A 27,711-nucleotide genomic window follows, 5' to 3' on the forward strand; every position below is an offset into this window, starting at 1 on the left:
GTTGCAAGTTTGTGTTCTTCATATTAATATGTTTGAATTAAGTTTTTTCATTTTGATATTCTTATTTTTAAAAATAACAAACTTTGAAAATAACTAAAATGTTTACCTTTCAGATTATTTATAACATAACGATGATGAGCGCTGGTTAGAGGGGCCCCTTGTGAATTTTTGCCCTGGGCCCCAACAGACTGTAGAATCACCCCTGCACACATGGAGCACCACTGTCCCAGGACGGTGGAGAAAAACAACAGTGGAGGAGCTCTGAGTGTGTCCCACTTTGGTCCGGCGGGGGGAGCTGTTGTCATCAGGATGGAGACTGTAAAAGAGTCCAGTGTTGGCTGCTGCTGGCAGAAAGTTGTGCAACCAGTAAAACCACCGCGGGCTGAGTGAAGACCTACAGCCTGTTGTGGCGAAGACTTAAAAAAAAAAAAGTCACATGAGATTTCCCGGAACTGTTAACTTCTCTCGTTTTCACTTTTCCCGCTAACGTGCACCGACGACGAGCCGCTGCGAGGAGGAAAACTTCACCCTGAATGTCGGTATGCCTGTTTACAATGTCAGTGTCAGAGACAGTACTCACATGAGAGCTTAGTGGCATCCATGTGAGTCTGAGCAGCCTTATGGACTGCTTCAAACCGCACTGTAGGCTACACATGAGATTTATACAGGTTTACTGTGTATTTAATGTCTGTTCAGTGGGAAACATAAAGCAGTGTTTATAAAGTGATAAAAATGATATGATAACAAGTACAGTCATAATACTGGGAGTGATAGTAAAGCACGTTATTAATCAATCCCTAACAGTAAACTATGCCCTTTTTCAAGTTTGAATATTGTGAAATGTTTTATGCAAGTGACCCCAATAGTTTAAGCCCCACGTGGCATGATCAACAACTTTGCACTGTAAGTAGATTTATTATCTATTTAAGATTGTGCTATAAACATCTGGATGTGCCACCACGCTGCTGACTGTTTGTGACATAGAAGCTGACAGGTTAACCTCCTATCTACTGACTCTGTGTGATTTATTTTTCATTTAGTTTTGATTACAGTGACTACCTGTGGTTTGACATATGGCTATCAAGCCGTTATTGTTGCAGTGTTTGCTAATAAGTGAGAACTGGCAGGAAGGAACACAGGAGTGCTACCATATCCCAGTAACCCTGGCTTTTTGAGTGGACGGACAATACCGAGGGGCTGGTCCTCTGAGCAGATTGCTGTGAGGCCAAGTATTGCATGCATTCAAGTAAATCAGCATAAAGCAATGCCCACCCTTTGTGACAATAGAGGCATTTCCTGCTGGGGCTGGATAGCAATCCTGATGAAGACCCAGGCAACAGCCTTTTAAAAGCTGTGATTGCTCCCTGTGAAATGTGAAACCTATGAACAACAATAGAGCTATGTTTTCCTGTAATGATAGATTTATGTCTTTTACAAGATGCTTTTATGCTCCTACGGACAAACAAAGGGATGTGATAGTCAATCCACTTGGGGAGCCGTGCATTTCTAACCCTGGTTTACAGAAATACTGCATGTATGGCCTTAGAGGATATGAAGGGTTTCTCTATGCTTTAGCCTTTAACAGTCAGAGCAATTTCTTTTGCTCTCTCTACCAAACACATTAGACCCTGCTGAAATAGTGTGCGACTTTGGCCGCATGATCACAGCATACCAGGCATGCCATCGTCCTTATACAAGCAAAGTCTGGATCCTGATCTCATTGCTTACTGGTACTGATGATGAGAAAAGAGATGGTCAGTAAACAACAGAGCTAAACCAGGGATAACGCTGACACTGCATGCAGAATCAGCCACGATGGCCCCCTTTTTCGGGTCATGTAGCCATCTAACCTGCAGTTACATTCTCAAATGGGATGTTCCAGAGTGAAGCTTTGAAGCGTCTTGCACCGCAGGAGTACGTTTGTTATACCATACAGGGTTTTGTTGAGTGAATCAGACTTCCTTCCTTCCCTATGACCTCCCCGTCTTAGAAGCAGAGTTGGCACTGAGTGTCAATAGGAGATGTCGTCTCCAAGCCCCTCTTTCGTGCAAATCAAGTTCGATGACATCCATTTCTACGAGAACTGTGGCGGCGGGAGCTTCGGGAGCGTGTACCGAGCCAGGTGGATCTCCCGGGACAAAGAGGTGGCGGTGAAGAAACTGCTCAAGATTGAAAACGAGGTAGGAGTCATAATTGCCTGGGCTTTTCATATACTTTTTAATTGTCAGTATAGTAATCATTTTAATTGCTGCCTCATTTAGCGGGCTGTGGTGACTTCTGTACCCATCACTCATGGTCATTATACACCCCCTCTCTTAGAAATGTAGAATGAAAGTAGAAAGGAAAGAATGTATTTGGCCCAATTACAGCAGGGACTGCTCTTGAGATCTCTTTGAAAGCTCAGGCTCATTGTCTTACAGACAAAAAAAGAATTATCTTTGAAATCTTTTCAGGGAAATTGTTTTACATTTGTTGGCCTGCGATAGCGTGTTCAGAAAGTGATTTGTGGTTTCTTTTATGAAATTGTAAAATATCTCAGATATCCATTTAACTTCACTCAAGTGATGGAGAGATGATTGTTCAGTGAAAATAATAATGTAATCCTTTCACACTGAACCAATTGTTCATTTAATTACAGTGTTTGGCTACAATTAAATGGTTTGTCAGGTTTCTCTTCATTCTAGGGATGGTTTCACAGTGATCTTTCTGGACCAGTTTGTTATTTTGATATATATCTATATATACTTTTTGTCTGATGCCCCATGGCTATATGGATGGCATGTCTGTCTGTTGGACGGTCGACTACTTTGGTCTAGACTTAAATATATCAGCAAGTACTTTGTGGATTGTCCTGAAATTCTGTACAGGCATTTATACTTCCAAGAGGAAGTGAAAGATTCAGACATTGGTGATCTCCTGATTTTTTCTTTTGCGTAATCATGAGGTCGACATTTGTGTTTTTTATTAAAATGTATCAGCAACTACTGGTGTCCAGCTTGTGATGCGAGCGCCTTAAAGCAATATTATGTAACAATTGGTATCTGGTTTCAGAGTGCAATTCACTTATACACTGCTGTCATAAATATGGACATCTGTACATGTGCATTTGTTATAATTACTTTATGATTAAAAACAAAGTCAGTAACTTTGTGAACACATTCAAACATCAAGTAAATGCAACAACACGTCAGCTACAGTTACCAGCAGTTAGCGGTTAGCATTACTTTAGCAACAAGTAGAGCTTTCTGTCCATCAGGAAAATAATGAAGAGAAAACTTGAAATGGTTTTCTCCATAAATATGATCTATTACAAGTCAGTGTAGCATCAAAATTAATTTGACGCTGTTATTCTAAGGGGAAATAGTAAGCATGGTAAACTTTACACATTCTTAGCATCAGCATTTTAGCACTGTCAGCGTGAGCATGTTAACATACTGACATTAGCATTTAGCTCAAAGCAGCACTGACCACTATCATGGCTGCAGACTCTTGTGTCTTTGGACACTGATATAATGATGTTCAGACATTTGCATAGCAACCTGCATAATAATAAAAAAATGTATGTTTTGCTCTTGTGTGTTTATTGTTTAGGCTGAAATCCTCAGTGTCCTCAGCCACCGTAACATCATCCAGTTTTATGGTGCAATTGTTGAGGCACCCAACTATGGAATTGTCACCGGTAAGATTTTTGAATTCTAACGCCATTATATTGACCGTGTCATAAATACAGTATGTCTCAATGATAATCAGTGAACAACAGAGCTGCCAAGCTACATCGTGATAGAAAACGCAGCGGCTGACTCTGTTTGCATCAGTTGCAGTTTGCTCATCACTGAATGGTGCAGAGGTTTCTATGGAAGCATTAGTGAATGCCCGAGGGTTCAGGAAGTGCACACATTGATACAGTAGCTGTGTGCCCCTGTTTTTTGTGTGTGTTTAGGTGCGAGGCTCAGAAGAATAAAGCTCATGTAGCAAGGGGCCCTGGGTCCCTCTGCACAAACCTTCTGTGGTGATGGCATTCAAGTTTTGTTGCATTTTAAACTTACGCTGTTTTGAGTCTTGTTTTAATAGCATCGATCTGCCTTTTTTCTCCTGTAATGATTAACCTCCACATTGGGATTTAAGAACATCAACTGGATTCTTTTGTTGTCCTACACTCCTTTTTGGGGGTAAAGTTTCTTAATTTGTTAATTGTTTAGTCTTTAAGATGTGAAAGAACAGGAAGAACAGCGCCTTAATAGCTGAATGGTTACAGCGCCTCCCTTGTTTCCTGTCTGCGTTTTCGCTGTCAACTGTCAGATATTGCCAAAAATTCCCCAAAATAATGTTAAAACTTACTTCAAATTCCTTGTTTTGTCCAACTAACAGCATAAACCAATATATTAATTTTGCAATGGTATATATCACACATTTCAGAAGCTGGAAACTGATACTTGATACTTACATTTGTACTTACATTTGTACATATTGTTTAAAGCAACTACAAGGACCTATCATTTTGTGTTGATCCATGAGCACCTCCTCCTTGTGTGATAAAGATCTTGATTGTTTTGTAAGCAATTGAAAGAGAGATGCAACTTATTTGTAATGCTATTTTTCTTTTTTAAACACGGCTGTTTGCAGGGTTAAAACAAACTACTGTGGGTTGCCTGTTGGTGCATGTTGGTCATCGTGCTCATAGTTACAGAAAGCTTTGCTGTGCTTGCTTTGCTCGGTAAAGGCAGTTAACAGTTGCTACATTCAACTAATATTCGCCTTGGGGTTAGCTAGCTTTAACCACCAATGTAAATATAATAATGTAAAACTATGTCTCGCAATGTATTTTAATACATAGAATAGATACAGTCTAGGAGGAAAAGGATCAATTCAGGATCAGTTTTGAATACTTTCAAATCCTGCAATTCTCTCTGACCAACGGTGACTATTTTCTGGTGTGTTTGTTCTCGTTCTCTATCACTGTCCCTTTTACCTTTTTTTGTTTCTGCGTCAATTCTTTTCTTTTTCGATTTGCTAATGCGCCCTAGTATCAGCTATAACCAAAACATATAACATCACAAATATCTAAAGAAAAATCCCCTGCTTCCTTTGCTGGCTAACGTACTATTCACTGCCAAACTTTGCCTGGGAACATGCAAACAGAGGCTCTAGTGGTCTGCGTGCAGTAAATCATTTAAGTTTCCTGGACAATCGAACCCGGTGGCAGGCAATAAAAATAACTATATAGAAATATCCAATTCTCTCACTGATTGTCTCGTTTGCTTATGTAGATCCTTTAGAGCAGGGGTGTCAAACTGATCCAGTAAAGGGCCTCTGTGGCTGCAGGTTTTCATTCCAACCAAGCACGAACACACCTGATCCAACAAATCAACTGTGTGAAGGCAATTCAGGTGATTGAGTAAGTCGAGTCAGGTGTGTTCTTGCTTGGTTGGAATAAAAAAAACCTGCAGCCACAGTGGCCCTTTACTGGATCAGTTTGACACATGTGCTTTAGAGGCATCAGTGGTAAATGAACTGTTTCATAACGAGTTAAATACTGCTCCTAGCTGCTTTAAACAAACACAACTCTTTTCATTAAAACATTAGAGCACCACCAGCTGAAAGTCCACCAGGCAGCCCTACAGCAGCAGCTCAGCCTACATGTAGATAGGAAGCTGTGTTATAGGCTCCTAACATGTTTACTGGCTGTACATCAAAGACTAAACTACTGAGCTTCTTGGAGTGGATGAAGAAACACCACTTCTGTTTGACAGTGCCTCTGTATGACATTCAGAAGTCACTGCATGCTCAAGAAAACGTTGGACTCCCCACAGGTCATATCATTTTAATGTCTTGTCCACAAAGTTATGCAAACTTCCAGTGAAAGTCAGCCCTGTCACATCAGGGAGTGTGACGTCCTTTCATCATGTGGATACACACAACATCGCACTCAAACACATAAAAGATGCTCTTTGTTCTGCTGCCCAATGAAACTGATAAATAAAAGAGCAAATAGGTCACATTTGTCCTGGCTACATCAAATGCGTTCATTGTCTGTTATCTAATACAGCATTCTGAGATTTGTTTCTTTACATGAGAACAAATAGTGCACGTTCTCTTGCTGTAAAACATGCCTTGATCTGGTTGATGTGTGCTATCTGGACGGTGAAAGGTGAATGATAAACACTGCTTTTCTGAACTTACCCTGATAAAGATGTTATAGAAGGAGCCCTGTATTTGTTTGTCTGTTTTGCATTTGCAACAGTCTCCAACTGTAACCTACATAATTTAAAGTGCTGCAAGTAAAACTACACATCTGAGAGAACACAGCATACACTATATTTAGCTAGTTAGCTTAACGGCTAGGTTGGCAGTATGGTTGAGCCTGGGATTTAGAAGTGTTATTGGGGAGTGTTTCTTTAAATAGAAGTGCCCACAATATAAGCCCACAGTTAATAAATACAGCAAGGATGAATAAAACAAACATGTCAAGTCAAGGCAGGTACATTTCTGTTCTTTATTGTCCCATTAAAGGAAATTTGATAAATAGCTGCAGTTAAAATGACTGTTATATGACAATATGTCGTAGAAGACTGCAACACAATAATAAGCAATAAAAAAATTAAAACAGTAAAAGGACACTTTGCATGCCGTATCTGACAATGTTTATGCTGTGAGAATTGTCACAGTTAACAAAAGTGAAAAATAATTTGTGTTATTACCCCCTGATACAGAGCCATTCCAAAGTTTTTCATCGGCCAATGCTACACTCTTCCACCAGGTTTCATGAAAACCGGGCCAGTGACAGACAAACAGACAATCTGAGCCAAAAACAAATAATAAAACTGTGATCTTGATGTGAGGTGGTATAAATTGTGATGTGCAAATAGCAGAATTTGGGCTATTTATGTAAGCAGTGTCTTAGTGTGTGCGATTGTTAAAATTGGCTCTCAACTACAGTGTTTGTCTATTGTATGGATGAGCTGCTAGAAACACGATGTTGGGTTTTGAGAAAAGGTGACACAAACAACTAAACTGTGTTTCAGTTTGCAGAACAGCAAATACCTCAAGTTGTGGTGTCTTCATACAATTAACAAATTGGCAAAGAAAATGCTGCAACAAAATACTCCTCAATCAAGATAAAAAGAAAAAATATATATAAACATTCTTTAAACAGCCCGTATTAATAAGTGGTGATAAAAAGAGAGAATACAACTGTTTTCTACTGCAAATCTTTCCTGTCATTTACATCAGGATATCTTTTTCTTTCATCACACCCACTGAAATGTGTTCCCTTTATGACACATCCATCGTTGTCATGACTACAGTCATCTCAGGCCAAGTCTGTAACCTCGGTGACCTGAGATTTTTGTGTGTGTGAAATAATTGTCCTTTTATTGAGGAATAGAATGTTGCAGAATACTTTTCTGAAATCCTACATTACAGTATTATGAAACCTCACATTGTACAATATGACGCTGTTACAAAGTTGGGCAACTGCTGCCTCTGTTTCCCATCGAACAGTCACAAAGCATGTCCTGCGGGTGCGTATCCTCATGATCTGCTTTACCTTTTTAAGTAAACACCAGGTAACTCACCTGCAGTCACTTTTCATGGGACTTTACACAGTTTATGGATTCAAACGTTTTTAATATGTCTGCATATTCTCATGCTGGGACACAGCTAAAAACAGATCTTTGAGATTGTGAGCAAAATACGCATGTGAAACCTTGTACTCAGTGTCTTCACTTAGATTAAATGTTATGCAAACCATGCTTTCTATGTACAGGGAAAGAACTGAAATAAAAAGAACCAGTAATCATTGACAGATCAGGGAAAGCATTTGCAATGATCAATAAAAACAAAGCCCTCACGGCACCTAAGCAGCCGCTGTAGTATTTTGCTGCTGTGAAAGAGAAAGGGTTTGTGTCAAGGAGCTTGTTGGTGTCTCTATTTATCAAAGCCGAATCTAATTAGCACCAGATCAAGGAAAAGGGTTTATGGCCAACCTGACCATGACATGTCCACATTCATCAGCTCTGTTATAAATATCCTCTGTCTGTTGACATACAGCAACAGGCTGGGCAGTTTCCTCTTTCTAACAACCAATATCTACATCCTATTTGAGAAACCTGTTTTTCTCTGTTAACCTTTATGAGGTTAACAACATCTGTTGTCACACAGAGGCCTCATAAATCTCCATTAAAGGTCCCATATTATGCTCATTTTCAGGTTCATAATTGTATTTTGGGTTTCTGCTAGAACCTGTTTACATAAAAAAAAAAACTGTATTTTTCTCATACTGCCTGTTTGAATATTCCCGTATTCACCCCCTGAAACTCTCCGTTTGAGTGTCTGTCTCTTTGAGCCCCCCTACTGAAAAAGACCAGCCTGCTCTGATTGGTCAGTGTTTACACATCTTCCGCATCTGCACATCTCTGCGCCATCATTGCAGCCGAGGAGACAACTGTAACGACGCTGTAACTGCACTTCCTACCGAAATATAGTACAGTTGTGACATCACAACTGCACACAAGTCCTGACGGCTCATTTAAAGGCACAGATTCTGAATACAGGCTGTGTGCATTTCTCTGTGGAGAATAAAAAGATACTTTCACACTACTTATATAGCACCTCAGCCTGCTTTTAATATAGAAAGACATGAAAATATTACTTTTTTACAATATGGGACCTGCAGGATTAGTTATTGTTAGTTATTTATGTCATTTACCTGTGAGATACACAGCAAGGCTGTTTGTTGTTTCACTCAAAACTAATTAAAACAATTCTATGATATTAGACTAATGGATTATACTTTAATCAAAGTGCTGTTTACCCACAAAGCCACACGTAGACTTACTTATTATTTCTGGAATGCTGATTAAAATGCAGAAGTAGTCTTCACTTGCACACACAGGTGAAGTAAGGTGAGCTTATTTGTGTGTCTGCTGTCAGCCAGTTTTTGCTACAATGCAAATAAAAAATGCAACAGCCAATGCAACTCATGGTAGACTCATAATAATACAAAAACATGGGTGAATTTTATGATTTTAATTAGATTCCCTTTGGCGCCTGTCCATGTTTACATTACTGTGTTGGAACATGATGGGGTTATTATGCACAAACAGAGGTTTCCTGCTGTTGTAACTGGTTTGTTAGTGCTTGTTTATATCTATTCAAGCACTAACCTCAGATCCCAGCCTACAGATAGCAAAACATATGATTTGCCTTTGTTTGTGTTTTTATCAATGCTTTGTCTCTGTGAGGGGGATTTTTTGCACACGGCACATTTGAAGTGTGCTAAACATAAGAAAGCAGAGAAGAAAGACTATTTATTTATGTTTTATTTTGAGTTTATAGCATTTGCTCATAGTGTTCAGCTACAGTTAGAGATAAATTGAGCTCATCCACAGCGACAGGTCAGTGACAGGAGCAATCTTTTAACAAGAGACTGTCAGCTGGCTTCCAGGAGACATCTGGCAGAATTTCAATTTTCAATTGTTTTCACATAATGCTCTCACATACTGCAGTCATATGTACAATGTAACGCCTCAGAAGAACAGTTTTTGTCACTGAGAAAAACATCACAAACTGTCCCTCACTCCCAATGATGCAAACTCAAACTTAATCTCATTCCTTCACAGAGTATGCAAGTGGTGGATCCTTGTATGATTACCTGTCCAGTGCTGAGAGCGAGAACATGGACATGGGGCAGATCATGACATGGGCCGCAGAGATCGCCAGAGGTAAATATGACAATTATTTTAGCTACTTGATTATATCAATAACAGCTAAACAATTGTGCCTGCCAATCACAGTGTCTTTGTATTATTTAACTGAAAATCTTTTGCAAAATAACAATATGTGACTCACATTGTTGATGATGGTAAACTCAGACTACAATTCATGCCAAATGTAGACAGCTGTTGTAAAATAACAGCCGCTAAAAATCTTTTTTTTCTTTTTACTTTGAGAACTGAAGGAAAATATATGTTTCGTATAAAAGCCAACTTCTTGCTTAGATAGAACAGTTCTAATAAAACTGTTATATGTGCATATAAACTATGTCACAAATGTCAATAGTTTGACGAAATGAAGCCTTACCACCTCCCTCAGTAAAACATTTTATGTTTCTATAATAAAGTCAACTTTGAGTTTAAGGTGCAAAAGGTCTGTACTTGAAATACTGAAAAAAGTTGCCTACACATGGTTCTCACCGTCCCTTCCCTAACTCTTAATACTGACGCTTTGTCATGACCCGTCTGATATAAGCAAATATTGCAAAAATATAGCAAATATGCATTTAATGTTGTATTGATGTTCTAAATGTTGAGTATGGCTCCTTTAAGCTTCAGCGTCTCTTCCTTAAAGTGACCCTTAAAAGTATTGCTATCTACCCAAAATCCATGATGCTTTGAAGTATTATAACATTCAATATAGTTTAGTTATATACTTAACGTATACATTTGTATTCAGTACTCAATGTTTCAAACAGGATGAAAGATGCATTATTTCCCCCCGTGATTGATTAAAGTGACCATTGTTCTGCGTCTGAAAAACTTCTCTTTATTTACTCTGTAGGAATGCACTACTTGCATTCAGAGGCCCCGGTTAAGGTGATCCACAGAGACCTAAAGTCCAGGAATGGTAATGGATTTGAATAGCTGTCCAATATTAATTGTATGCCTATGAATGCCACATATGCTTTAAAGTTAATACATATTTGTATTGTTTTTTAAAACATTTTTTTTCTCTTGCAGTTGTTGTGGCAGCAGACAAAGTTCTCAAGGTAGGATTGTGTTATGACTTGTACCAAGTAGAGTTCTTAATCTAAATCTTATATATATGTTTCTGCAAAATAAGCCAGCTCTGAAGAGGAGACATCGTCTGGTTTTCTCAGTGTTTCAACTTTTATCTCAGATTTTGAAAGGACTATGATAAAATACTGGTACGTTATTTACCTACAATATGTGGACACAAGAGGGCAGTGACTTACTAACTTAACTTAGCATGTTCAAGAACCCACTGACAGCATTACAGGGGGCTTTACTGTAAGTGCTTTGATGGATTAGACTAGTATAAATGAGATTTTACAAAAACTCATTACAATATAGTGTACATTTTATTTGCAAGAGCTAGTTTATAATGGAAAACTATTCAGTAACTCCAAAACACATTTTCTGTATTTTTCTGTATGTATCTGATGTATCATAGAGACAAGAGCATAATGTGCCAAATTGCAGTGACGAAAATAGCATTTGAGTCCAGGCCTAAATGATGTGATTAAAGTACAGTAGACACCCACATTTGTAGCATTTACTGACACCAGTATCACCAGATGCACAATAATAGATTATGGCAGCCGCTGTTCTTTTTTAGTAGAGAAAAACAATCTGCAATACTGGTTTGAATAGTGCATAATCAGGGGTGCAGATCGCTGTATCATCCATTCAGCGTGTATCACTGCTTACTTAACTGTTAGTAAATCATCATTTTAAGGGTCTCAGGCATGTAATGTGTACTCACCCCCCAGTTCTTCTCACCATCTCCCTTTTCTCCCAGTGTATGGGACTACTTTATGCAGGATTAATTGATATGGATGAATATCAAAATATGAAGCCCTTTTTTTAAAGCCTGCTGATCATCAGGGTCTGTGTAAGAAACTACCGGTTCGTTTGTGTTGTAGTGGAGGAGAGCAGAGATGGATGTGATGGAGTCAGGAACATGTTTGTCAAACATTATTTGTTCCACCTTTTCAATCATTTCTTTTTGGATGTGGATCTAAAATGAGAAGAATGTGTAGTCTAAAAAATACATTTGTTCAATTTTGAATAATTTATGGTATTTTTATTGGAGGGGACAATTCATGAAGAAATTGGGGGGATGTTGGGGGGGGGCATGCCCCCTCAACCCCCCCCCGGGATCTGAACCGACGTGCATATTAAGTACATTGTTCTATGGGTGGTACAGAAAATAAGCATTTTGATGGGTTGCAATGATAATCTCGATTTTGTTTTCGTTCAGATCTGTGATTTCGGGGCATCCAAGTTCGTGACGCACACCACACACATGTCATTGGTGGGTACGTTTCCCTGGATGGCTCCAGAGGTGATCCAGAGTCTGCCTGTGTCTGAGACTTGTGACACCTTCTCCTACGGTGTGGTGAGTGACAAGAAGCAAAGGAGAGTAGTGTTGCATTCTTATTGAGGTCATGGTTTTGGCACATATTGCCTTCTTCAGGGTAAGAACCAGTGACCACCTGACTTACATGGTGTCTAGGACAGTTGCCCTTCTTCTTATAATTAAGAGTAAGTTCTGTGCAATGTTCCAAAGTGTTATGACTTGGTCTCAGCTACCAAATTACAGTTCCAGAGGTCTACTGCCCGATTATATGACAAGCCATTCTGATGGAGTATACTGTCCCCCTTTAGCCAGCAAAAAGTGACTTTTAGCCTATTAATACAGAGTTCCTGCCTCCGAGTTTTACTTTTTAATAAGAGTCAAACTATTTTTTTAAAAGTTTTATACATTCTGGTTTATGTAATTTATTTAACAGTCAAATCATTTCATCCAATTAAAAAATTGTGGCACATCACACATCACAAAATTGATGAGAACAATGAGACTCACAGCCTCACCCTTTTATAAAATGCTTTTTGGTTTTTAAAGGAAAGATTTGACAGTAATGACAGTAATGCTTTTTATTTATGTCTTAAAAACACACCTATGTTAAATTGAACACATTTGTAGAAATTGCACTGAAGTCACTCAAGCTTTAAAAAAACAACTGTCAGTCAAGCACTTCCACTGATATTTTCGTTTCTGCATTTCTTCCTCCGCTGAAGTGGACAATAGAAGTTACTCTGACCTTTGCTGAAGTGCAGCCTCTCTCTGTGTCTTTCTTCTTCCTGGCACACTTGTGAAGTTTCTGTCTAAAGACTTTTCCCCATGCAATCCGTATTATACATTATACACTTCTAAAATTCCATTTCAGCCTCTGTTTGATTATCTCTGAGTCTGAACACAATGTAGATGAAATGTGAAAATATTTGTGTAGCTTTCTTTTTTTTTTTAGGTAAAAAATCTGCTAACCCTGCCTGTGTAGTGCTAATGTTATTATAACGGTATGCTTTGGAGCGTTTCTTCCTCTCCGCCATGACTCCTTCTCGTTGCAAGTTTCCAGCTGCGTATGAGAGCGTACAGAAAAACATGCCATCATTGATAAAATGAATTAAAAAAGCTTGGAGACTTGCGATTACGATTCCACTTTGTTACCGGTTCTCAACTGGAACCAGCTTTCAATTCCCATCCCTATTTCCTCAGATATAAAGTAGGTGAGTTTGTTAAACAGACCATGTTTACGACTGCAATGAGTGCTTTCTATACAGAGGTACAGCAAAAGTATTGCATATTTACAGTAAGTATGCAGTTTTCCGGCTCAGACACTTTTCTGAGGAGCAGATAGATTCTATAGTAAAATGCATACATGTGGTGAGAGGCAGCTGGCAAGTGTAGACATGCAGAAGTATGGTACACATATACAGTAGAGCCCTTTGGTGTTTGAAAAAATACCTCTCCTCCACCTTTTCATCATCATTTTTTTTTTTAAAGATGTCAACGCAGGTTGTTAGAAATCATGGCAGCCTTTAATCGTTGTTGGAAATCTAAAATTAATGTTTTTGTCTATTTTGTATGCTGCATTTGGCCTCGAAGAAGGAGTTTTTTTATGTTAATTTGAATATGAATACACATGCTGTCGAAACAGATAAAAGCTGCTTATTTGCTCACAATATTTATGTATTTATACCTTTTTTTGTGTGAAAGCCAACCCAGTGGATGAAAGCAGAAGATTCATAGATACAGTGTCTATTGATACAGTACATTTATGCATATCCTTTTACAGTATTATAACTGCTTGGTTACTGACCTTGGCTCTCGACCTCTGCGATAGGTACTTTGGGAAATGCTCACCCGTGAGATACCATTCAAAGGCCTGGAAGGTTTACAAGTGGCCTGGCTTGTGGTGGAGAAAAATGAGGTACTTCAATGTGTGATTACATATACTGTATGGAGTGTTGACCTTTGGAAGAGGGGAATCATTATTGTCCAGATAAATAAACTTTACTTCACACTGAATCAGTATTTTGGTTCATCAGTGTATATGGTCAAGAATCAACCTTGACCATATACATATACATATATATATATATATATATATGTGTGTGTGTGTATGTATATATGGTCAATGTTGATTTTAACTGCATTTTGTGTGCTTTATTCAAGTCTTATGTCCTTGCTTGATCATAGGTGTGAAATATAGACATTTTGGGAATTACTCCAATTTCCTTTCTTCCAGAGAGTTAGATGAAAAGATGGAAACCACACTCATGTCTGTGGAGTAAATGTGAAGCCACAGTCAGAAGATGGTTAGTTTATTGTAAAAAGTGTGATTCCCATGTCTTTCTTTATGAAAAAGCAGCTCAAGGTGCTAAATAAATACAGTGAAAGTCTCAAAATGCACAGCCTGTATTCCGAAACTGTGCCTTTAAATGAGCCGTCAGGACTTCAGTATAGTTGTGATGTCACAACTATACTATATTTAGGTAGAAAGTCATTCCCCAACTTCAATGATGATGGAAAGGCCATCATGGATGTATAAAGAGAACTGGATACAGCATTCGAGGTGGAGCCCCTGTTCATTCCTATGAAAGCTGCTCAGTGGTGCATGAAGCCACAAAAGTTCAACTGCCATATCTTAAAATAACCTGGATGAGCTACACTCTGTCCGCACATAGCCCATAGAGCAGGCGCATTAGAGACCTTCTGTGGCCGAGCTGGTTAATTTGGGTAAAGCGTTAACTTTAATGGGGATAAAATGAATTATTTGTAAGGCTCTTCTAGACTTTTGAAATGTTATCGGACCGTATGGAGCAAATTCTGATAGTGAAACAAGTCATTTTGCGGGGTTTGTGACGCTAAAAACAATATATGTGTAAATATAATGTAAGTCAATGGGCTGGCAGGCATCAGGTGACAGACTCAGTAGTTTAAGCAGACTGGGCTTTTCAGGCTTAAAGATACAGATGCTAAAACGGAGTTAACTCAATAAAGTGAATAAGTGATTATCCCAAGATGTCAAACTATTCCTTTAAACAGCAGAACTTCAGCTCATTCTACATCTACGTGTTTCAGAGGTTAACCATCCCGAGTGGCTGTCCTGCCAGCTTTGCTGAGCTCATGAAGAAATGCTGGGAAATAGAGCCAAAAGTGAGTGATCCCAACATTACATGATTCATTAGTATGCAAATTATTAACATATGTATGCTTTCATTTGAATCGCATACAGAGCAAAAATGATTGTGTGTTGTTTTAGGAAAGGCCGATGTTCAAGCAGATCCTCTCTACTTTGGAGTCCATGTCTAATGACAGCCAACTTCCTCAACAGTGTAACTCTTTCCTTCACAACAAGGCTGAATGGAGGTAATGTCAGCAGCCCAGTAAATGTATTTATAACTCTCTTTTTTCACCAACATACTGCCTCAGCCTAAGGAAATGTGCAACTGTTTTCAAAGAATGATGTGGAAATGTAGCTGATGGGGGCCGTGAAATTCAAAAAAGGACTTGAGATCGTGCATATAGATCTTTAATAATTACACTGATAGCTACATAAAGGCATGAAAACCTCCAAAGAATCATCCATCTGGATATACTTCCTCTCTTTACCCATAAGGCCCTAAAAATAATCACCATCTTTTTCAAGTAGAAGTGTTTAATTGGGTTGTATGAGCAGCTGGAGGTTTGGTGATGTTCAGCACAGCCTGAGTCTCAGCTGTTACTTTATTCTCTGTTTGCCTCTCGGCGGGGCTTGTCTGTTGCTCTGAGGTTTTTCCTCAGAAGTTGTGCTGGTGGCATCGTGTCCAGGCAGCCATCTGCAGGTGGGGCAGGTTGGACTGAAAATCGCTGCTGGAAAACAGAAACGGCGAATGTGTGACACAGAAAGATGCAGCTCAAGAGGACTGATACTATAAGCGTAGCTGGCTTAAAGAGGCCTGTGGGTGATCGGAGCAGGAGGTAGCCTCACCAGGAAGGACGGAGAGATGTTGTTGACCTCAGAGAGATCTGTCAGTCTTGTTGCAGTTTTTTTTCAGTTAGGTGATTTGCATTACCCAGGAATAACTAACGAATAGAGCACAAAGTGCGAACATTTATGGTTCAAGCTAAACTTGAGCATTTCTATGGAGTAGACCTTTTATGTTTTCAGCAATGTTTTTCCCTAGATCATATGTATGATTGTTGATATACCCCACATCTTATAGCTTACTTATGTTATGCACCTCAATACGTGCTCAAATTTGCAGGCAAGACAGTTTTCTTGAGAGATTTGTACCTCCACAGTGACTGAATGTATTTTTACCTTTCACACTACATTTGAAATATTATTAGTTTGTTTATTATTCGTTCTTTTGCAACATGAGCCATGAAGATAACCCCTACCGCTTCCTTAGCAGTGTTAGTCTATATCAAGAGACACACACCGTACACCTAGGAATGTTATTATTGCTTTAAATCTTTGTTTAATCATAGTTAGCTCACTCTCTTGGAAAAAGGCTTATAAACCAAAGTTCATTAATTTAATCAAAGAATTGTCCATAATTCTACCTCTGGAAAAGATTACTTTCATTAGAAAAGGTAAACAACCAGTCTTTGGAAAACATTTTTGGAGCCCTTTTATACAATATCTAGATAATTTTTTAGCAAAGTAGCTGATATTATTCAGTTATTACTATGTCTTCCAACCACTAGCTCAATTGCTTGTATTGTGTGACGTAACTATAGACTGAGTCACATAAGTTAATTTCATGTAAAACTAAACAGACACTTCCTGTTACACTCTGAATCAGACCACTTCAGACACAATAAGAACAGACTTGTCATTGGCTTACTCTTACTCTGCATGGTACATCTTCGACGTGAAATGCCAAAACGTTAGTCAGGAAAGTGGGAGGAAGTAGAACAAATTATTTGGAAAGCTGAGCAAGAGTGGAAATTGTTTGAAGTGGGGAGCGCCTGGGTGGAGGAACTGGAGCACTGGGAGGCCTAAGGATGGGCTTTCCTGCATGTGTTTATGAACAGAAAGTGTGAGAACTAAGTTTTTGTTGTGCTGTATTTCCATAACACGCTGTGCAGCCCCATCTGCTGGCCAAACAAACTTTTGCCAACGTGAAGGTGAACGAGAGACATTCGTCCTGTCCTCGGCATTCAAAGCTTCAGACAAACTGATCACCTTTTGACTGCAGGGCATCACTGGTGTAGTTGACGGTTTTATTTTGTTTTCGTTTTTGTCACTGCTTACTGCCCGAGTACTCCATCTGTTATTCATTTCAATTGGGTTGTTGGTGATATTTCCTTTTTTCTTATTGTCAACAAATCCAATGAATAGACCAAAACTTAAGCCAAGAGCGAATTACTCATTACAAACTACAGCTGTGCAACCAAACCCACATAACTTCAAACTCTAGTGGAAACCCCACCCTGCGGCAAAATGCCGAGACAGATTCAAAGAAATGCTCCAGTGGCCAATAATTTAACCAGCGATCAGACTTTTCAGTGCGTTTGAGGCCGTGTGAGAGTCCTATACAGTCGAGTACGTAAGTAGGTAAATATCCCTGCCACAATCACTGCCACAAGAAAGTTTTAAAAAACTAAGAGGGTAAAAAGCAACAAACACAACCTCAGGAGTTTGTGTAACAGCTGATAGTTTCCTGCAACAAGCTCCAGCGCAGTCCCTCAGTCCCTCCGTCTCTTTTCTTTCTCTCTTTCTCCATGAAATGAAGCTGCCTTCAAGTGTGGTTGGTAATGATGAGATCATAACAACGATCTGACGGAAAACAATAACAGTGAACTATAAAGTCTACTTGTAATACATAGGTGGTAAAAGGACACAACAAGACGTCTCACAAACAGGCCATTTAAGTGACACTCCCACCACTGCACAGCCCTGCGGTGAATTGCCGGAGCCGTCTAAGGCTTTTAAATGCGGCCTTACATTGCAGCTCGCTTGATAGTGGACCAATTTCATTTTAGTCATTAGTTACTTAGATACAAAAACTATAAATAGTGTCCTGGTTGTAAAATACCAAAGTAAAAATGTGAAACTGGATTGTTAGGGGTTAAAACCATAGATAGTATGAACCTAGAATCCGCTGTGGTTGGGGCTTGGTTAAAACACATCAATGAGCAACAGAATTGCACTGGATGACATGTTTCTTCATCTGTAGTTTACGGAGTCAATCCCACATAAAGTACAATTTACCATCCTATCGCACCAAATCTGTATTAATCGGAAAATAGTCCCCGATAAATGCACTATTCAATCCTGTAAGACAGTTAGACATCTACAACTACAATTTCAGCTGTTTTAGGACATGAGATTTAAAAAAATGTATACATGCGACCCATAAAGACTTATGTCTTTATGCCACAGACAGGGTAGAAAAGACACGTTGTTGGTTTTGGTCTCTCTGTGGGATTTGTTGACAAAAAGAAAAAATACAGATATTTGGTTCGTCGTGACATTGTTCTGTTGTTGCTGTATACTGCAGGTGTGAGATTGAAGCTACACTTGAGAGACTTAAGAAGCTGGAGAGAGACCTGAGTACCAAAGAGCAGGAGCTGAAGGAGCGAGAGCGCCGTCTAAAGATGTGGGAGCGCAAACTCATCGAACAGTCCAACAGCCCCGTGAGTTACTCATTATCTCCTCTCCGTGTTGGTCCACCTTCACCCTCAGGGCAGCCGACACCACCTGCCGAGTGGTCACAGCAGCACCACCTCACGTTAACACTGCTGTTCACATGCGTGTTTCCTTAATCCCACTGGGAGAGGGACAGAATTCCCCTGATCTCCTTTTATTTTTTCTTACTTGGAAATGGGAAAGTAAGAAAAATAAAAGTGTGTAATGAAAAGTAAAGGAAAAAGCACATTCTGAGAACATTGTGGGTGGTGTTTATCACAGTGCATGGTCGCCCAACAAGTACATTTGCATCATGATGCACAGAGTGAATGCTGCATTGCTTTCTAGAATTCATATTGAATTGTGAGCATTGCAGAGCTGCAGTTCAAGTATTTGCTTTCCACTGCAAAAGTAACAACAGATTATATTCTGGTTTTCTTTTGTTTACACTTTCTGTGAACGCAAGACCGTGTATGACCTTATGCCACAATAGTGAACAGTATGGATAACTTGAACTCCTTTGAAATAATTTCCTGTGTTTCCTTTCTTTTCCTATTCTCCCATTATTCTGTTGTCCTTTTCTGTTAGCTTCCCTTTAGCATCTTGTTTTCCTCTTGGGTTGGGGTTGAAATTGTCCACCTTTCTTATTTAAACTTATTTTGTGGTTTGAAACTGATGACTTACTTTCTTTTCTTTTCTATCCTCTCTTCCTTTCTTTCACCCCTTTGTCCCACCTCTCTCTCCATCTGTCTCTGCCTCTCAGCTCTACTTACCTGTGGCAAAAAAGATAAGCTCTAAGTCGTACTATCAGTCTAAGACGGAGGAATCAAACAGTGCACAGATGTCATGTCAGATCACCACCTCCGGTAATGAGGATGTGAATCTGCAGTCCATGATGAAAGGCTTTGGGGACATGTTTTCCTTGGACTTTGGCCGGCCTGTCCTGCACTCGGGCATGCAGGTCAACATGCAGGCCAGGCAGAACTCCTCCGTGTCGAGCTGTGTCAGAGAAGGACACAAAATCCACATGGCTCTGGGGATGGGACGCTTCACTTGGTCTGACGACAGTGAATAAAGCTCTCTGACACTGTGTTGCCACAGCTGCATCTGTCACATACTGTAATCTCACTTCATGCATTATTGGTGTTGTGGAAGCACTATATTCGTTATGAAATGCTTGTTAAGTCGTGATTATTTTGATCATTTCTATAATAATGAGAAACACAAGAATTTAAATTAGAGGACAAACGTATCTTGGCTTACTTTTTCTTCTGCTTTGTCCAGGTTGTATTCAGAAATCGCTCAATGTAGCACAGAAGTATATTTGTAGCCCCTCCACCTATGGATATTATGGATGTAATTTACCGTATGCCTAATGTATTGGATGTATAGTGCCATGCTGTGAAGAAAGAGCCACGTGAGCCAGTTGCTTAGAGAAGGCCAGGCTTTTATGATGAAGTGACATTTTGCTGACATTAAGATTGGCCAATTTGTTCTGGATGTGGTGGAGTGCAGTTGTTGAGACGCAGTCTCTTACCAGGATGAGAAAGTACATGTTTTTTCCTCTGACTGACCCAGGTTCAAAACAGCAGGAGAATGACTTTCCTGCGTGATTGTCAGCTTCATTCTCTCATTTTACATTTTTACTTTTTAAGACCGGCTTCTTGGGCCTTAAAAGAAATCATTCATAATAACAAAGCTTCAGTCTGAAGTCACAGATTTGACCATTTCACATACAATATCACACCATACAGTCTAACTGAATATTACCCCCAAGACCGGCACTTTACAGTAGAGAAAATGGTATTAGCATTAGTGTTCAGTTAGGTATTAGGCTTCATGTGGGGGAAGGACATGCTTCCTTGAGCATAGCCCATTAAATTGTCCCCATGGCTTGTTATCATCAGTCAGTCTCATGAGGATGTAATCCTCTGTATTTCTGTGTTGTTGCTTGTTAGCATCCTGCCATGAGCTAATACTCCTATTCAAACACCGCCTGTGCTCCCGGGCCATCAAGCCCTATACACACTCAGCTAGACATAACAATTAACAGAGACTCTTACCAATATTTACATTTCCCTGTGTGATATCCAGAAACACTCCTCCTCCGGCTTTCACCAAAATCATACGGCCAGCAGCTTCTTGATGTGACTTATTTCCCTTCACTGTTTTGTCAATAAATCAGTTTTCTTTCAACTCTCTGCCAATCAGTTTCATGAGAATGATGTTGAGGATCTATTACTGCTGTTATTATTACTAAACATTTTTACGATAGAAGACAGAACAGAGCGTGACTGATAAGATTGTAAAATATATTGCTTCACTAGGCATTTATATTGAGCTGTATCTTGTGATATTAACTTTGTAGCTCTCTGTATTCTTGCTCTGGTTACCCATCAGCTACTTAGTTCACATGGGGGCTGGTTTGTGTGAACGAAACCCAACTCATCATCTTTTCTACCCCTTATTCCACACACATATCAAAAACACAAAATGCTCCCCATTCTGAAATTTAGAACGAAGCATGGCAGCACATTTGTGGAATACAATATGTTGCCTGAAAAGTGATGTTAAGTTACGCCAATGGGACTTTGGCAGCGGCAGAGTGTTTCTGAATCTGTTTACTTCCGAACCGCAGCGCTGGAGGAGGCGGAAAACGCTGCAGGGCTGAGTGGCTTTATGAGGCAGCAGGCTGCACTGAAATGTATGGCAGCGACTGTCTATTTAGACCTGCATTCAGCTCATAATCTGAGCTGTTATCCGATGTCATGGGAAGAAGACAGTGAATGGGGGATTACTCATTCATTTAGTCATCTTTCCTCCAATTTTCCATTGCATTATTTCTATCATTACACACCAGTCTCATGATCACAATGATGAAATCTTTATTTTGGCTGGCAAGTTTCTGCCTGATTACATTTAATGAGCTATAAATGATTTATCATTCAAACAGATCACGTTAGATCAGTGAGATGGACATTTTCGGTTTGATAGAGACCATTAGAGGCAAGTCGTCTTAATCACACAGCACAATAACCGGAAAAGTAATGGCTTTGCAGACATGGAAAACATGGCTATTTTCCATTTTTATAACATTTAAGTCTTGTGATTTTTACTTTAAGATGTGTCTGTTGTAAATACACACAAGTTTCATACTGTCTGTATCCATCCATCCATCCATCCATCCATATACAGTTGCTGTTACTTGTATTTGTCTTTTGTTTTATGCAGTTACTCCCCACCCTTGACATTTATACCTGGACAGAGGAGCATGTGGTTAGTATCATTATATCTACCTCATAACTAATATATCATTTAGATTCTCACAAACCATCAGTATTGAAATTAATGTATTACATTTTTATTCCTGCAGTATTTCTGGATGCAGCAAATATTTGGCGCAGGTTTGTTCTCTTACTTCATCTCCGACTTTATCATCGTTAACTCTTTATTCGTGATCTGTTGTTTAAAAACTGGACATATCCTTTTCTATTAGGGGAAAGTCTATGTGGTATGCAGCTGTATGCTGACCTGTTTAAAGAAAATCACATCACAGGAAAGAGGTTGCTATTGCTCACAGAAAACGACATGCGGGACATGGGGGTCAAGTCCAAAGGTCACGTCATGCATCTTAAGGCAAGACACAGTTAACAGTTAACCATAAACCACAACTGACCTATTTATTTTAATCCATACATGATTGTGAAAAATGAATCTCACATTTTGTCTTTGGCAGGGTGAAATTGAAAAGCTAACGAATGATTACCTCGGGTTCGTCCACTTCCCACCTCTGTTGAAGGTAATCGAAAGTAAAAGTATTAAAAGTTTCTTCTTTATCTTCAGGAAGAGTTGTGGTTTTTGTTCTGTGCATATTATGTGAGTAAAACTCTTTTTTCTACTCAGGATGAGCTGGGAAAAGAGGTGGATATGAGTAAAACCGTCAATCTGGAGCTGGTGTTTGGGTACCACTGGAAACCAGGAACTGGGAAATCTGTAAGCACTCACACACACACACACACACACACACACACACACACACACACACACACACACGCACACGCACACGCACACGCACACGCACACGCACACACACACACACACACACACACACACGCCAGGCTGTTCTCATTCACTGTTCGTATTTATACCTACGGAAAGTAACGCACTGTTTGAATATAACCCAGGTAACTGTGAGCCAGGACGTGCCTCTGGAGGAAGTCAGGCGATGTCGTATATAAAGTAGGGAGAAGGTCGGGGAGGACGGATAGATCCACCCCGACCTTGACTTATTTTAACTTACTTTAGTAACGTAACTTACCGATGTGACGCACTTATTTGAGCCCGAACCACAATCTTTTCCTAAACCGTTTCAGGCACAATGATCGGTCATGTTGCTGGACATTCTTAGGATTAAGCACAGAAAATAGTGTGTAACTTTTCGTAAGACAAGATAAGATAAACCTTTATTGATCCCCAGAGGGGAAATTCATGTATTGCAGCAGTGCAAAGACAGAAATAACAAGTACAGATAAATAGAGAGAGTAAAAAGTATAAATAAGAATAAATAAATTTGGAGGTAGGATACGTTACGACCTGTTGTATGAGGATATGTCGCACAATCACACACACACACACACACACACACTCACACACACACACACACACACACACAAGCACTGCATCAACAAATTCTGCAGGAGTGAGCTTCAGATGTAGTTCATCATTCGCTCTGTGAAGGGCAACCAAAAAATTGCGGATAATTCTGACTAAATGTTGTATCTTTAATTATTGTTAACATCTTCAATAAGTTTATTAATAATTGGTACTTTGTAAATAGATGTACAGAATCATGCTTTTGCCATGATTGAATCAGCCTCTTTGTGCTGAAGCTGTGTGTTCTAAGGATTCATGATGATGGCTGTTCTACTGACCATTGAAGGCATCACTAGACATGCACAAAACTAGACAAATAAACATTTCATTCTCAGCCATGTACCACATCCACCTCGACTCGCTCACAGCCCTTTGTTAGGGTCTCAAACTGTGGAGAAAGGGTGGCTCTTCACTTGCTGTTTGAATTTAATCAAAAATAGCCCATTTAGCCAGAAGTCATTTTCTTTTTAAAAGGCAAACGTTATTTAATCTTTCAGCTGTTCATTGTCCCATCATAAATAGTCCTCTTTCAGTGTGTTCGGCAGGGCTGAAACGAGCCTGCTAATTGCCTCCCATTTCTTCTGACATGTGGTGGTTTAGTGGGTAGAAAACACAGCAGGGAGAAGGAAACAGGAGGCTGAGAAAATGAGAGCTAATTATTTTCCCCTGCCTGGTGTCAGGTTCCGTGTCAGCCTTGTTTTTACAAACTGGAAGGTTTTTTTGCACTAAATAAAACAAACCCGCACTGCATTTTTTTCTTCGCCCCTCTTTGCTGGCGATGTCATGGAAGCAGCTGCACTTCTCAAAGACAAAATGAGGGCCTGCGATTGTGCGGCCACCATCTGACAGCCACTGAGGGTCCCCTACTAATGAGGATATCACCGTGCAGCCAAGTGAAAGGTGCTGAATTATGTATGAGTTGTCATTAGACGCACTCGGGTCCTAGGCATCATTACCAGACATTGTTTCTGCTGGAGTGATTAGACTAGCATGGACCTGGGAGCCCCGGTGCGGCCGTCCAGTGCAGACACCAGGCCAGCGAGGGGCCACTGGTGGGTTTCTGAGCCAGAGGCTTGCTGAAGCTTCCCCTTTGAGTCGTTTCCAGCCCCTGGGGACGATGCAGGAGAGGGCGAAGGCTCCTCAGACGAGTGTGTTAGTGCCACTCCTCTGATGTCTTTCTCTGTGATCACTACACAATGGATTGGCCTGTGCCATGAACCTTGTGTGGTTAACCGGTGACCTGTGGCTTCGCGGCCTGCTTATGGGGATCGGCAGAATCATTACTGCTTCGTCAGCATTCAGTATGCAGTAGAAGAGGTCTGGGGAATTGAGATTTGTGCTGCCTAGTGAGGATTTGATGTGTGCCGTATGCAGCAAGTCATGGGGAAAAACCTTTATCCCCTAAAATCAACCAGATTTCTGCTCCAAGAAATTAATTCTGGCTCAGACTGAGAATAATAGTAACATCAAGTATTTGACGAGGTATTTACAATGTCTACATAAACATATTTTCTACTCTTGTGATCTGTTTCTTGCTCTCTGTTAAAGTAGTTTTATAAAATGGGACAATTTTCCATGCAATGTTGAGGCATTCCATTAAGATCCATGTTTGAAAAAGCTTTAGATACTTCATAGAAATTGCATTTGATATCATTTCTTGCAATTTATTTATGATATTTTTGCTATGCTTTCTGTCCCGACAATAAGAGGCTTTGTGGCCAATGACTTGCCACTACCATTAAACTGCCTCTAGGTTGTGCTGTTGGTTTATGTACAAGAGTAACCAAGTTCTGCACACAGACTACTGCAATTATGAACTTTTCCATACAGTCAGGTGTTGTTTGAGTGCACCAGACCTGTGTTATTTCATCATTGTCTTGTTTTTTTCTCAAGGACTGCAAATGGAAAATGTACATGGAACTTGATGGAGATGAAGTTGCAGTAACCTACATCAAAGATGTCATCTTTAATGCCAACCGACAGGATGTGGAAATCCTGCGGATGACTAAGGTGTCGTCAGAAGCACACATGGCCACTCATGTTTTAATCAGTACTCAAATAACTGATTGCATTTGCATGTATAGAAGTGTTGTATTGTGGTTGCCATAACGATATTTTTTTAATGAACTAATATCTTTGTAATGCAGCCACCTTTTGTGATGGACAAATGGATCGTTGGAATACAACAGAACCAGAAAGTGGACTACACAGTCAATTATGAGGTGAGTCACTCATAAAACTAAGCAAATATACATGTCGGCCATATGAAATATTAATTTGAAAATGCATTAGATGCAGTCTAGAGCCCCGGGCATTGTCCTGATATTATCCTTCTCTTTTGGCTTCACACTGCAGAATGATGTCAATTCACCAAAATCTACCAGACACAGCTGTCCAGTGACGTGGAGTCACAGTGGTGGACAAGATGAGATTAAGACTGTGGAGCTGGTCATCGAAACAACACCAACTAACATTGAATGGAGCCCCATGGACAAGTCTTACTCTGGTAATATTATTTATAGCTTTGTTTTGAACTGAGGAGTGCCATGGCATCAGGTTTCACTGCTGGACAAATAAAGATCGTTGCTGTTGAATTTCTTCAAGATATCACAAATATATTTAACAGTAAATCTTCCATTTTAGATATTGATCCCAAATGGATGTTCAACGTAAGGCAGAGGCAGTTGATGACCCAGAAACCCCTGCAGACGACTGCTGCTCTGACTGCCTTCACCAGCTCTGACGCCCACACTCTGTCTCAGTTTCTGTCTGCACATGAAAGCCAGGGGTGTTCTTATGCTGCAGCTGTGCGTCGCTCTCCAAACCGCGCTCTTGCACCTCCTTGGATCAGCTCGCGCAGCTCTTCGCCAACTACCAGCTTTTCGGCCAAACTCTCCTCACTCCATCTTGGGTCAAAGGGCAGCAGCCCTTCCAGCACTACGTCAGAGAGCACCTCAGAGAGGGAACGAGAGCGCCCACTCAGTGCTGGAGCAGCGTATGACCGCCGCAAAAACTGCTTCTTTGGCAACACATTAACTGTGGGAGGGGGGCAGGGTAGGGGACATGCATGGACCCATACTAGAGGTAACTATATTAATAATAAAACCAGCAAAACCTCACGACAGCCAGGGAGGCCACGGTCCAACAGTTACAGTGTCACGCCACAGAACCGCCCCTCCATGATACCAGGTATATTGTCTGTGACAGAAAACCCCAGCGAGGAAAAGGAGGGGGCCAAAGCCAGTGAAGGAGGGTGGATCAAAGTGGAGCGACAGAAAAGATTACCACGTCAGGACAATAAACAAGTCAGAGGTCGACAGAGGAGAGGGAGCCGGGGAGGGCGTGGGGGCGGGGGCAGTGGACGAACTTAATATGGGCCACACATGAACTGACAACATGTCATGCACTGAAATGGTTTTACATATGAATTATGTCTCCTTACATGCTCAAAAATTAATTGATAGTTGTAAGAGAATCACGCTGATAACTATGATGTATGTATGTATGAACATATGGTTTTATTTTTTTAAACTGGCTCCTGTCAGGTTAATATAAATGATTTATTATTATTATTATTACTACTGCCTTTTAATATCAGATGCCAATCAGCATTACGGTTGCATGTTTTATTTTATTTATCAGCCCAGTTTCTCTCATAATCAAATAAACTATTATAAACACCCCTACCCAAGATAAAATGTTTTTGACTTTAAATCCATATTGTCTGAGTTGCCTCTTTTGTGTGTCTTCTATGGGTTATTTTAAAGTAAGTCTGTTTTTGCAGCAGCACAAGACATAAGAACAGACAAAAAGAGTAAAAAAGAGGTATATAGAACTGAAATAAGAATAGAATTTTAAAAAAAGCATACAAGAGCAATTGAAGACAAATACAAGGCAAATGGGGCAGTGGTGGAATGGGTTCAGTAGGTCAGCAGGGTATAGTATTAACAGCATATCATTAAATAATAATACTTGAGAAATAAGAATAATAAGAAATATGGCATATCCTGTACTAAAACAGTACAACATATTAACATAGTACAGTATGGGATAAAATATATAGTATAATGTATAAAACTAGCTTTATAAACCCAGCTTTAGTATTGTGTTCATGCCTGATTCAACCTCTCACTGCTGTTTTTCTCATCTTATCTCAGAATAAATCTTATTCTGATTTGTGACCAGTCCTCTACTACTACATTATTAGTATTAATCCCTTTTATTCAGCTTTATTAAATGGAATTAGAATTCATCCCTTTCATTTGTTAATAAATATCACTCCTTTAATTCCTTCATTCAACTGCAACCCACATTATCTGCAAAGTTGGACGGAACTCAACATTTTCCCCGCC

The 27,711-nt window shown here is 39.8% G+C and overlaps 1 protein-coding gene across 3 annotated transcripts; it reads left to right on the forward strand.

Moving 5' to 3' along the window:
• Positions 1–372: 372 nt before the first annotated feature.
• map3k20a (mitogen-activated protein kinase kinase kinase 20a) lies at positions 373–26,791 on the forward strand. 3 transcript variants are annotated; one of them, XM_083922073.1, is made up of 20 exons: positions 373–539; positions 1,991–2,180; positions 3,592–3,679; positions 9,621–9,722; positions 10,558–10,623; positions 10,737–10,765; positions 12,001–12,138; positions 13,928–14,014; positions 15,169–15,243; positions 15,350–15,456; positions 18,579–18,714; positions 21,938–21,982; positions 22,080–22,110; positions 22,203–22,342; positions 22,443–22,505; positions 22,610–22,699; positions 25,253–25,369; positions 25,507–25,581; positions 25,715–25,865; positions 26,003–26,791. In XM_083922073.1, the coding sequence occupies exons 2-20, from the start codon at positions 2,022–2,024 to the stop codon at positions 26,728–26,730; spliced, it is 2,427 nt and encodes an 808-aa protein (XP_083778199.1). In that variant the 5' UTR covers positions 373–539; positions 1,991–2,021; the 3' UTR covers positions 26,731–26,791. The 3 variants fall into 3 exon arrangements, with proteins under 3 accessions (XP_083778199.1, XP_083778201.1, XP_083778200.1); XM_083922074.1 differs by lacking the exon at positions 373–539 and having other exon boundaries at positions 1,950–2,180; XM_083922075.1 differs by lacking the exons at positions 21,938–21,982; positions 22,080–22,110; positions 22,203–22,342; ... (4 more) ...; positions 25,715–25,865; positions 26,003–26,791 and adding an exon at positions 19,470–20,829.
• The last annotated feature ends 920 nt before the right edge of the window (positions 26,792–27,711 follow it).

The sequence above is a fragment of the Echiichthys vipera genome, assembly GCF_963691815.1.
Source record: "Echiichthys vipera genome assembly, chromosome: 10".
NCBI lineage: Eukaryota > Metazoa > Chordata > Actinopteri > Perciformes > Trachinidae > Echiichthys > Echiichthys vipera.

Excerpts from the sequence above, each read along its gene's own strand:
- map3k20a (XM_083922073.1), top strand. The coding sequence starts at position 2,022 with ATGTCGTCTCCAAGCCCCTCTTTCGTGCAAATCAAGTTCGATGACATC. Across the intron at positions 22,343-22,442 it reads GTCACGTCATGCATCTTAAG|GGTGAAATTGAAAAGCTAAC; the intron begins GCAAGACACAGT and ends TGTCTTTGGCAG. Across the intron at positions 22,506-22,609 it reads ACTTCCCACCTCTGTTGAAG|GATGAGCTGGGAAAAGAGGT; the intron begins GTAATCGAAAGT and ends TTTTCTACTCAG.